At 43.7% G+C, this 12,950-nt stretch overlaps 1 protein-coding gene across 11 annotated transcripts in view; it reads left to right on the forward strand.

Annotated features, from left to right (window-relative positions):
* Positions 1 to 12,950, forward strand: part of CACNA1B (calcium voltage-gated channel subunit alpha1 B) — a 388,158-nt gene that overhangs the window by 352,830 nt on the left and 22,378 nt on the right. For 9 of the 11 annotated variants that reach the window (XM_077306495.1, XM_077306492.1, XM_077306494.1 and 6 more), the window contains 4 exons: positions 114 to 210; positions 10,519 to 10,627; positions 11,270 to 11,374; positions 11,875 to 11,975. In XM_077306495.1, the coding sequence (XP_077162610.1) occupies positions 114 to 210; positions 10,519 to 10,627; positions 11,270 to 11,374; positions 11,875 to 11,975 (412 nt within the window). Of the gene's footprint in view, positions 1 to 113; positions 211 to 10,518; positions 10,628 to 11,269; positions 11,375 to 11,874; positions 11,976 to 12,950 lie in introns of those variants that run through there. The other 2 variants (XM_077306487.1, XR_013225991.1) reach the window with 2 other exon arrangements.

Genomic DNA, 12,950 nt, shown 5'->3' on the forward strand with positions numbered 1-12,950 from the left:
TCCCTGGTTTCCCCTTTATTGCGCTTGGTTTTATTATTTCTTCTCCCTGCCTTAATTCCTCCCCTCCCCCCGGCACCTTTGCTTTTCTTTCTCTCTCTCCCTCCGGTTCCAAGTGGGCGCATCAGTTACACGGACATGTATGAAATGCTGAGACACATGTCCCCGCCACTTGGTTTGGGAAAGAAATGCCCAGCTCGCGTTGCCTATAAGGTTAGACCTCCTCCCGGGATGACCCGTGATATCATGTGTTGTGGCTAAAGCTGACTGTCCTCTTTGTGGTTTCTCTAAGCCCTTTGGGATACTGTATCTTCTAGTCCACAGGGTGTCAAAAACATATGGCCAAGGATCTGATGCAGTCCACCAAGGAGTCCCAGAGCTGGCCTCTTGCCATTATAAAGCCACACGGCCACTTCAGCTTGCTCTCTTCTGTGATAAAGTGTGGTGACCAATCCCTCTTGTACCATTCAGTGGAATCCAGCATTACTGGGCAAACTTTGCACCACAGTAGTTCTTTAAAAGCAGGGAGCTGCAGCCTCTTGAGTGGAGAAGCAGTCGAGGTGAGGTCGAGAGCCAAGTCTCACTCTCCTACTATCTCCCATGCACATCTCCACATACAAAGCTCCAGTCAAATGTGGAGAACTTGGCCCAGGACAAACAACCGCCAGATAGGACAGGAAAAGGCTATCCCAGCTCCCCCCATTCAAACTCTGGAGACATGTAAAAGGGGTGATACTGCAACTTCAGTCTGCTGCCATCGCCTCTAAGAGGCACCTAGATATGTGACTGACTGGAGCAGCCCTGTTGATGCTCCTTATCAGAGCTGCAGGGAATGCTTTTTAAGATGCTATCTCTGGTGGGGAAATGATGAGCATTCATCTTCCTGCCTCCCTTCCCCTACTATGACATTTGCTGGGTAGACAGCACAGTCCTCCTATCCATTTGAATTTGACACCTCTGATCTAGTCAGCCGTTACATTTGTGATACCCATTCCAGCTTTCTAGCCAACTGAGTTCCTTTCTGTCCAAATGAAGCTTGCTTGGCCTATCTTTCTCACCTTTCCGTCCTTTCCTGTCTCGAAGTCAGGGAGAATCGTTAACAAAACTAAGGCTATGTTCACACAAGCAGTGTACCAGTTAAGAAGGCCTTAATCTCCGTTACTCGTGAGGGCCATAACTCTTACAGGACTAAATCATTTCAGAATGTAGCTGCAGGGCAAGGGTTTGAATGCCCTTCCTCAATGACAATACCACTGTGGCCTATTATGCACGGCCGCTGAAACGGTGAATGGAGAACGAGGAGGAGGAAGAAGCGAAACAAACCAATTACGCACGGGATGGAACGCAATGGCAGCAAAACCCAGAGTATCCGATTATGCACGCGGATACTACAGAGCCGCTTCTGGTGCCCTGGTCCTGGGCACTTTCTTCCGCATCTCGCTAACGTGGCTTTTTTGGTGATATAAGTTGACTCTGCGCCTGGTTGCTGCCTGCGGTATGCATAATCAGTGATTTTAGCTGCCGCCATTCTACCCCAAATGCGGACTTTCCACTCCGTGCATAATGGGCCTGTGGGAAACAAGCTTTCATGTTCAGGCACAATAACCTCCCTTCACTGCCTCCCATGCTTTGAGATGGTTTTGCCTTAGAGGCGCACTGCTTAGTGAATGACTCAGTCAGGTTAATTGGGGTGACCTCCTCAGTCAATCAAAATATTTAAACTAATTTATTGATTAGATTAATCAATTACAGACGTTGAGAGCAGAATTAAAAGGTGCCCCTGATTAACTGGGCAACAGATCTTAATTTAAAAAAAAAACCCAATTCATTATAATTGTGTGCTGTCAAGTCACAGGCAACTCATAGCGACTCCAGGACCACTGGGTTTCCAAAATGTTCAAAGGTGGTCTCTCATCCAAGAACTAGCCATAGGCAACCTGGCTTAGCTTCCAGGTAGTGTTGTGTGCTCCAGCATGCTTCGGTGATCACTGAAGCCCGAAGCAGCCAGTGGCGCCCCTCCCCTCCACACTGTGATCGCCGAAGTGGCCAAAGAGCGCCGGAGTGCACAACCCTACTTCCAGGCTCTGATTAAATCAAGATCATTAGAGTTACTCAGCTTACTATTAATAAAATTACAAGCTGTCCTAGGCGATGCAGTCCCTCCTGCACAAAAGAAAAGTGCCATTTCCAGCCTGATGGCATCTATGACACCTGTCTGTCTCATCTACAACAAAGGAAAATGCATTTTAACTCTTTAGGATTATTTTTTTCTTGCATGCAAATAGATGCTTTTATAACAAAAGTCGTCTGTAAATTAACTCTTTAGACCTCCCTCCCACTAAACCAAAAAAGGAGCAATAGCTCTTGATCCATTTGAATATCACCTAATTAAGGCCCACTCTGAAATTAAAGCAAGAAGGGGGTCAAAGAACAGTAAAGTGGGTGGGTGGGAAATTGTGTCTGGAAATGAAATCACTATACAGAAGGATACCATCCTGCATTCTTGGAGTATTCCAAGTTAAGCTTGCTTTCAATAGAAGTATTTACAGTTAAAGAAGGGCAGCTGGATCTGCTCATTCTCTCAATATCAGTGTCCTCAAAACATCTTCCAGTATGTCTTAAATCAAAGCAATAGATTGGATCCATTTCATTTAAAAATGGCGTCCTTTCTATTCTTCCTTTGTCTGTCATTGAAGGAAGGGCACCTTTCTGTCCAATGAATAAAAGAAAGTCAACCTTTTGGACATCCAAACATATACTCAGGTGTTAAGACCTTCCTTTTGGGGGGGGGGGGGAGGGGGGAATGAAAAATACATAAAATATATTCACGAACAGTGCAGATATGAGACAATCACACACACACATGCACAAACAATTCCTGTGGGAATACCTAATGCTATTTTCCTTTATTCATGTTGAAACAGCTTACGAAAATTCCCAGGCAAATAAAACACACACATATATTTATTATCATCTCCTTGTAACTGCCTGTTCTAACCAATCTCTTAGATTCTTGGGGAGGGTTCAGAATGGAGGGTTTGTCTTTTTAATTAGACCACAGCTAATTAGGGCAGGCTGGACTGGAAGAGGGAGTGAGGTATTAAACGCACATTGCACCATGAAAGCTCCCTTAAATAGTCTCTTGGAGGTAAATGTATTGGGATCGTCGCACACTTGAATCCAAAGAACAATGAACTCATTCATACACGTAATTTGGTCCCACTAAAGATTTAATTAAATCAGAAAGCACTATTATGCTCAATGAGATGTTAGTTTCCTGCATTGCAATGAGCAGTGCAAATGGGACACTGATGGATTGGCAGCAGGGAGCGGAGCAGATGCTGCGTTCAGTCTCTTGAGGTGTCCGTGGGATTTAGTTCCTCCTTGTCACCCCTGCTGTCACCCAATGATACTGGGCAACTAAGGAATGAAGAAAATCAGAGGGGTGGGAAGCAGCAGCAACTTGAACGGTGTCCTTCAAAAGTAAAAGTGCACTGCCCCTTTCAGAGTAGAGGTACAGTACGTTCATGAATCCTTTATCCAATTGCTCTCTGAGTTACATTAAAGAAAAGTATTTCACCTTTTCCTGCAACTTATTTACTTGCCCAAAATCACCATCCCAAGTTCCTTTTACTCCCCGGGGGAACAATGTTTAGAAATTCATATTCCCTTCCCCCAGGGAGTTTTTAGCAAGAAAGCAGCACAAGGAAAAAGGCATAGTATTCAGATTGTGCCATTATTCTTCCACTTGAAATATCAACCCAAACTGGGAAAATTATCAAAAAAGTTCAGCCCCCCCCCCTTCCCTAGAATTTGACCACTGGCAGTATCAGCTCATCTTGACTATATGCCTAAGCTGGTTTAATTGTTATGCCCTCCCTCCAAAATGCTTTGGGAATTGTAACTATTACTGTCTTCAGTTGATATTTGTGCATTGAAATCAGAAGGTGAAATGGATGGTGGTGGAAATGAGCACACTGGCCCTGCCCATAGTGTCATTGATCACAGGGACAGAGCCCTCACACATACACACTGTACTTGTCTTCCAGAAATCATGTGTAGGCAGGAGGAGGGGCAATGCTCCATTCCCCCTGTATAGATATTGATTGCAACACATATATATCATCCATGTAGGGCTTCTGTGAGGAGAGATGAGATTCTTTGACAGATAGGGATGGGCATGAACCAGTTTACAAACTAAAGTTCATTATGAATTTTGGCTGGTTCCTGAGCTGATGTTTGTGGCAGGTCAACTGGCACAAACTTTCCACAAACCTTCAAGCAATCTGTGGCAGTTCATGCGACTCATGAATGGATATGTTTCATATTCTGGTTTCTCTTCAGATCGCATGAATGGATGCATTTCCAGGTACTCCCTGCTCAATGAAAATGTTTACCAAAATTCAAAAAATATATGTAACTTTCAAGTTTGGTGTCTCTAGTGTTCACAGGATCCATTTTAGACACCACTGGACCTCCCGGATCTATGCCTGTCAATTCCCCAGGATGCATTTTCCTCAGGGCACTTTCTTTGGGAGGTCTTTGAGATGGCATAATTCAAGACACTGTAGACCCAAAACTCACCAGACTCGGAAGGTGGGTAGAGTCAGTCAGAGATCCCTTGCCTGTTTGGTGACTTCAGCATCCCAGAGGGCCATTTTATCACCTCGTGATTTGAATTAGTTTGTTTGGCACCTCAATGATGCCACAGACCAAAACTGTGTTTGCCTACTTCATGCCCATTCCTATTGATGGAATATCAGCTATTACAATTCCCAGGCTTCTTTGTAGGGAAACCGTGGCATGTATAAAACCAATATATATTGGTAATGCAGTAGATGTCGGTATTGGCATTTGTTCTGCTTAATACATTGGGGTCGATACTCCTCTACTCATATAGTTACAGATTATCATAGCATAGTGTGTCCACACAACTGGTGTCCTAGTTTAACATTTTTGGACAACGAGTCCCATGAGCATCAGTATGCATTTGATAACATGGCCTTAAAACAGTTAATAAATGATATAATAAGCTTTTTAGTATCCAAACTCTTAATGTGTAACTCCAGATTTATTAACTAGATGCAGAGATAAGAAATGGAATCCTTTCCCACAAACAACTTTGCCTATTGAAATTCCCCTCCCCATAGATACATTGGCAATTTTTGTTTGCTTGCTTGTTTTAAACCAATCAGGCAGACTTTGGCAGAATTTCACTGGCAACCCAGACAAACTCACATTTCCATGAGTAGCCAGTGTCCATTCTTGATCATGCACTAACTTGCCACTATAGACCAGGGTGGCCAAACTGTGGTTGTCCAGATGTCCATGGACCACAGTTACCATGAGGCCCTGAGGCTCATGGAAATCATAGTCCTTGGACATATGGAGAGCCATAGTTTGCCTGCCCCTGCTATAGACACTAATCCTTGGAGAAAGTGTGAGCCAGAATGTGTTGTGCATCAATACAGCTATACAAGAAATTGCCATGATTGCTAAGGATGGGAAATGTGCCACTGCAGTTGCAGACCTTACTATTGGCTGTAATGTGCAGAGTTCATTTCATTCATCCCTTTCCCCACATGACCAAGGTGTTGTGTGTGGCTGAGAATGATACGTGCACAAAGAAATCAAGCACCTTAGATCAGGGGTAGTTAACCTATGGTCCTCCAGATGTTCATGGACTACAATTCCCATTGAGCCCCTGCCAGAATTTGCTGTCAGGGGCTCATGGGAATTGGAGTCCATGAACTTCTGGAGGACCACAGGTTGACTACCCCTGCCTTAGATAACAACTTTCTGTCTTTTATCCATATCTACCGCCCCTCCCCTTACCACCTTTACATGCTGTTGTACATTTTTGGTTCTTTTCTGGTGAAAGAAAAATGATGTCTCTTCTGTTCCATGCCCTCAACATATCTCTTTGTTTCTGAAGAACTGGGCCACCTTTTAGGCCTTCTCTCTATCTCTTTGTCTAGAAGCCAACTTGGTATGCCACCATAGTGTTTCTTCTCTAACCCTTTCTAATTGGCTGTTCCTTTTCCTCTGTATTTCTTTTGTCACCCCTCTGTGTGTGTGTGTTTTCCTCCTTCGCTGGCAAGAACAATCCCTGCAGAGTTGTTGTACACGTGCCTTTCTCTTGCTTGCCTTTGATATGCATGTATGGGTGTCTATTTGGCCTTATTCTGAGTGCTACAGGAGAGCTCCATCCATGGATGCACTGGTTTCCCTTTCTTTTCATATCTTGGGTATGGACAGGAGATGCTTGCTCAGTTGGAAGTGAACCTGTGTGTCTCATGTGAAACTCTAGACAAAAATCTGGGCAGGGGAAAAGGCTGCAGCCAGGAAACTTGACTGACGTCGGATAAAAAACAAATTCTTCAGGATTGTTTGAATTCTTTTGGCATTCCTAATTTTCCTTAAAAAGTCCACTGAAGAACAGCTTTCTTTATCAACCTCTACACAGTTCCAGATACAATCTTCTACCCACAACTTCCAAACAATTAAAGATGAGGCAAAGGCAGGAGAGAAGGAAAATAGATATCTCTGTGAGGTCTCCTAATTTTATAAACCAGCAAGCCAGCCTGCCCCAGAAATGTTGTAAAGTTCTGGGAGAACCTGATCTCCTCTGGATTGGTGGTAACATGAAGTTTTATTACAGATATGAAGTTGCCCTATTTAGAGTCAGACTACGGGTCTACCTAGCTCAAAATGTTTTATTCTGACTGACAGTGGCTCTCCAAGATCTCAGGCAGAGAGATGATTTTCCTTTTTTTTTAATCCAATAAAAGCTCTATGACACTCCAATCTTGAGCAGTATATAGTTGTTGTTAATCACTTACCACCCGATAGATAAAGAGAGTAAAACATTTTTTGCAACTGTTGAGTTCTTTTTGGATCGTTGTTTGAAAGTAAAGGGGTAACTAAGTCATAGACATATATGTCCAAATGAACATGCAAACATAGTACAATATAATGCCTCCTGAGTTAAGCATACAAAGGATATGTGCTATCATATCAATCTTAAGGGACAAGGGTAGATTCTGAATAAGGTAAATGCATGAACCTACCCCTCAACTGCTGAGGAGTGAGCATTTAGTCTGGCCAAAATGAGCACCCTTAACAGGCTTTGGGAAGACAACAGATAGATATAGAAGAGATTTTGGAGATGGAATACCAAAAAATTGGAATGAATGGATGTGGCATGTTCAAAAGGCTACACTTTGGTGATTAATTGATTTTACATGATTTCCCATCAAAGCAAAAGCTGCATGAAAACCAAGGGCCTTGGTACTGTCCAGGTTAACATCAAGATTTTGATTAAAATCAAGAAATGATTTTCTGAAAACCTTCTGTGAGATCACCAAGGAGTGGAAGCTTTTTGCACTGAACCCTTGCCCCATTCTTGAAGGGTGATTGAGAGATCTCCTCTTTAGTTCTGTCAGTTGGCTAGAACTGGGTGATCTTTCTTCCCTTCCTTTCCTTCCTTCAGCTCAGTGCCTTGAGGCCCACTTAGGACTGTGGTCCAGCTCGGTTATCTTCAGATGTCAGACAGCTGGATGAAGGGAAACTGCGGCATCGCAGCATGGGGCATCCCAGAGATGTGGTCATCCCAAAGATTGCCATAATTTGCCATCTGTGTTGATTCCTGGGTGTTCTACTGAATACTTCTCACTTGAATAGTGTTTTTAATACAAGTTTAATTATTGCAGTAATTACTAATGATGCTCAGTCTTCTTAACCCTTGACCATGGTACTAATTGGAGCAAGACAGGGTATCTCCATCACCAACCTGTACACAGTTGTTACCTGGATGAATTCCCTTCTCTGTCATAGAGGATTAATTAATTAAGAATCTCCTCCTCTTTCTTACCTGGAGAGTCGTTTTCATTAATAAGCTCTCTTCCCACACAGAAACAAGGTCAGCTGCTCTTGTTAGCCTGCCCAGGTTGTGCTTCCAACTTACAATGCCAGGAAAACAACCTAATTACAAACAGACAACACAGGAGGACTTTCCACTGGAGGGGTATGGGCTCTGTCCTGCACCTTTGCAAGAAAGGCCTGTGACTACATCAAGTCACCAAGTGGTTGACAAGGACAGCCTCCAAGACTGATGCTCCAAGCCAGGGATACCCTGAAAGCTCTCCAGGGGTTCTGTGACCTTTCCAGGAAGTTTGGGTAGCAGCTGACATCACTAGATGTCTCACTTTTCCTGTTGTTCTACAGGCCCTACACAGAGTAGACCTAAATCATCCATTCCACTTTATCCTATTGGCCCTTCCTAACGCTGGTCTCATCCAGTGAGAGTGTATGGATGATGCTACGTCTGGTGACATGTCACTTCCAGGGGGCTTAGCAGGCAGGCTTGGCCAGCTGATATAACTTCTGGGGTTCCCTGAAGCCTGAAAAATATTTCAGGGGATCCTCCTTGGTTCAGAAGTTGAAAAAGGCCGCTGTAGGCAGTGCTGTTAGCCTCAGAAGAACTCACTCCCAAACCTTGGCCTGCTATGACATAGCATCACCAGCCGTCACCACTGCAGCAATGTACAGATGGTGTGATTGGGCAACTGCTGAAAGATGAAGAGGAGATGCAACAAGGAATAAGGCTCTCTCTTTGCAAGAGGCAGTGTTCCCCATTGTGTGCACAGAGTTTGCCTGTGTACATTTGCATACCCATTCAGAACTGATGACTGCCTAGAGATCAGGAGCAGGAGCAACAAGCGGATTCCTACTCCCTAGGAATGGCTGATGAAAGCCCATAGAGTTTTCAAGGCATGTGGCCCACAGAGGCAGGTTGCTGTTGCCTGCCTATGCATTACAACCCTGAATTTCCTTGGTGGTCTCGCATCCAAGCACTTACCAGGCCAAGGCTGCTTATCTCCCAAGCCAAGGCTGCTTATCTCTGATGAGATCCAGGTCAGCTCTAATAATAGGGGATGAAAAATTGATAGAAATGGCTGAAAACTCCCTGAAATTCAAAGGATATGGCTGGAGAGCACATGTTCCGTAACCCTGATGGACCTAAACAGGCCTGGATGTGGTCAGTGCCCAGATGGGAGACTTCCTGGAAACTCCAGGTATACCACTTTGAATCCCATTTTGGAAGAAAAGTGGGATATAAATGAATGAGTCGATTTCTATTATACTTTTATCTAACACTTTTCCCAAGGAGCTCAGGGTGGCTTACCTAGTTAATTCTTTCTTATTTCACCCACACACAACTCCTGTGAACAAAGTTTTTAGTCCAGCGGTAGCTTTGCGATCAAGGTTTAATTCTGGCTATAAACTTTTGTGAATGGTGGGCCTAATGTCAAGTAAGTTTCATGGCTGAGTGTTGATTTGAATTCAGATCTCCCTATTCATAACCAAACCCTCTACCATTATGCCACTCTGGATTTCAGAGTTGACAAGATAACCGTGTCAAGGTATCTTTCTGTGATTGGATCCTGTTACGTTCCCCACCTTCTGAGTCATGCCAAGAGGCAAGAAAGATGGAGCTCTTCTGGAAAGCATTAGATCACATCTGCTTGTCCTTCATGTCCATGCATCTTCCTTTCTTTTTCTTTTCTGGTTTTGTTTCTCTCTCACTGAAGTGGATTCAGTGGGACAATTTGAGTAAGTTTGAACCATTGGATTGCATTGAATGGGGGTATGTTGGCATTAACCTTTGGTGTGCTGAAGGTGGGGAACAAATTGGGCAGGGTCTCTCTGATGTGCCAGACAGCAAATCTGTCTGAATTGCATTGGAATTCCAAGGGACTTAGGGGTGGGCAGGGCTCTTGCATGCTCCGTTCCCAGTAGTGCCAGCAAGCATAGTCATTTCATGCCTGACTTTTTCCCCTCTTGGTAGCTATTACTCTGCAGGAGTCTGCTATCAGCCACGTATAGTTCCTGGAAAGGCAGTGGTCTTCCCACCCCCACCTCAAATCCTTGAAGCTGTTGCAGAAGATTCAGAGAAAATATAGAGCAGGTCTACACCAAAGGCATAAATGGGTTGATAGCTGTTCCCTTTGCCCAGATAACTCTGGAAGCCAGGGATTTCAGGCATGCTCCCTGAATTTTAATTCCCAGGATTCTTTGGGAAACAGCCATGATGATAAAAATATTACAACACTGATATGTATTGGTAGTATAAACAGCCCCAAGATAATGTAGTATAAACAGTCCAGGCAGTTTGGAAATGTATTTGGGTGGGGGACTGCCTCTCTATAGCCACTAAAAGAAATGCAGAAGGTGGTAGTTCCAAGCGACAGGAAGATGGATTTGGGTTAAAAATGAGACCAAGGAGCCTTCACTTGAAACAAATGGCCTAAGGAACTTGGGAAAGGTTCTTCTTTTTGGAGTTTGCCACCTAAGTCAGCACACAAAAGGTTAACCTTGTAGAATGTAATTTCTTTGTAATCTTGCTGTTTTACTGAGAGGGATGAAAAGAGAAGCAAGCCAGAGTAGGTGGGTGGGTCTTGGAGTTTGGGGAGGGGGAGACATTGGCCAACATTGATAAGAAACTCGTTGACTTCTCAGCGCTTGGTGAGGATGAACATGCCAATCTCGAATGACGATCTGACAGTTCACTTCACATCTACACTGATGGCCTTGATCCGAACTGCCCTGGAAATCAAACTGGCATCAGGTGAGCTGGGGGCAAAAGCCCGGGAATCATTGCATTTTGGAGGCTAGGTATGGGGGGATGCTTAGGCCCAAATGCTCACAGACAGAACTTTAATCTTGAGCTTCAAAATATCAATCTGGGGCTCTGAAATGAGATTTGGGGTGGACTGTAATTTCTATTTATTCAAACCTCATCAAACACATCACACCTCTTCAAGGTGAGGATGTGATCCTTTCCTCCTTCCTTTTGGCCTAACCTTTCTCTGTCCATTTTTGGGCAGGGATTACCCTACTGTTTTGAATTCCAGTGAAGCAGAGGCTAGACTTCAACAGGCCTGGCCTGTTGATTGCTCCCTTCACTGCCACTCCGTTGCAACCCATTTGGTCTCCTTATAGCCTCTGACCGAGTCACCTTACACTCTTCTCCCATCCTCTCAAGCAGGTGTCTGGGGACCCTGCATTTCCCCCTCTTGGTTTTTGCAGAGCTATATAGACCCATCTCATATTCTCTGCATTCACTGCAGTGAATGCAGAAATCAAGGGAGAGGATGTTCACCAGAAGAACAAGAATTCCTACCACAGGAGAGGCAATGAAGGGATTTTTGGAGACTTTTATGAGAGTGAATAATTTTCTTCTTTGTGTCTTTACCCTTGTGCATTGCAGGCATCCTTCAGCATCAATGTGATGCTGAGCTGAGGAAGGAGATCTCCCTGGTTTGGCCCAATCTCTCCCAAAAGACCTTGGATCTGTTGGTGCCACCTCATAAACGTAAGTGGCCCATTTCTCTTTGTAACTGTCTGCACACCCTGCCCTGTGTTGTTGTTGGTGGTGGGGGGATTATTGTTATGCTAAGGCCTCGCTCCTACGAAATCTGTATATAAGTCAGTGTCTGGGTCAGCTCTATCTTGAAGAACAAGTAAAGGTAAATAAATCCTTTACCTTTTAAAAAAAATTTCTGTGTTACTGTTGATAAGTTTGCAGTCCACATATGCAAAGAAGAACGTAAAGTCTACATGCACTGCAACAATCCCTGTTCATCAGGGACAGACCCTGTTTTCTGAGACCCATCCCTATTTTGTCCCATGGGATGATCTGATCTTATGTAAAGAGGTCTTGGTGTGTCCATGTTTGTGCTAGAGAACCCTCACCTCCCTTCAGCCACCACTGGTGAAAACGGGCATTCTCCCCAGCATTGCATCATCATTAATAGTTCCCTCTTCTTTCATTTCCCCCCATTAATCTGTGTGGGATTTATTTTTCCTCCCAAGCTGAAGCAATGACGGTGGGGAAGGTCTATGCAGCCCTTATGATATTTGATTTCTACAAGCAGAATAAAAATACCCGCGATCCGAGTAACCCAGCCACCCAGGTAAATTTCATCGTCTCTTCAATAAACCAGTTAGAATCCTTGGTTGTGTAGTTACCAAAGCAGTTTTGCAAAACTTCATGAATTTTTTTGTCCCAAATCCATATAACTGAGGACTCCAAATCCGTAAAAGAATTAAAAGATTTTAGATATATGCATTTACATTAGTGCTTTAAGAGAAGGTTATACACATTAATTGTTACCTGCCCTGAGCCGACCAGGAAATGGTGGGATACAAAATTAGATTGTTGTTGGTATTGTTATTATTATTCATGGAGTATAAGTCTATAGCTGACCATGCTGAATGTTAGATGGAGCTTCCACACTCAGAGACAGTATATCTTTAAAGACCAGTTCCTGGAGGCAATAGCTGTGGAGAGCTGCTGTCTTTTTTGCTTATGTGACTGGTCATTATGGAAAATAGGATTGTGGATCAGATGGAGCTTGAGCCACGTGAGCTCTTCTGTTCCATTATTGTTACAATAGCACAACTGAAATCCTCTACCAGTTCCGTATTTCACAGTGTTAAGAATTCTTCTTTTGATTTAAATAGTGCCCCCCCTGCTTTTCCCCCCTTCCAATTCAGCTCTGAGCCAAAAGTTTTTGAAGTTCTAATCTGGTTAATGTATCTGAGTCAAACTGACTGAAAATCCTGATATGTACTTTAAATTTTTGGTATTTAAATCCTGCTTTTCTCCTTGATGGGGTTAGGGAGCATTTTACAGTGACCAAAATATACAATATAAACAAACAAAATAACAACCTACATCTTAGACCAGTCCTGCATGCAATTGCTCACTCATCCAAGGTTTATGCCTCTGAAGATACCCAAGCTTTATAACTGTAATAAATTGGTAGAATAAAAACTAAGATATTATTCAGCTTGCATGTTGTTCCCAGTCCCTCCCTTCTTGCAACCATGGGGGCTATGATACTAGGTATGGAGGTTTGATTGGAAACATCCCCTACTCCAAGGGA

Source organism: Paroedura picta, chromosome 12 (genome assembly GCF_049243985.1).
Source record: "Paroedura picta isolate Pp20150507F chromosome 12, Ppicta_v3.0, whole genome shotgun sequence".
Taxonomy (NCBI): Eukaryota; Metazoa; Chordata; class Lepidosauria; order Squamata; family Gekkonidae; genus Paroedura; species Paroedura picta.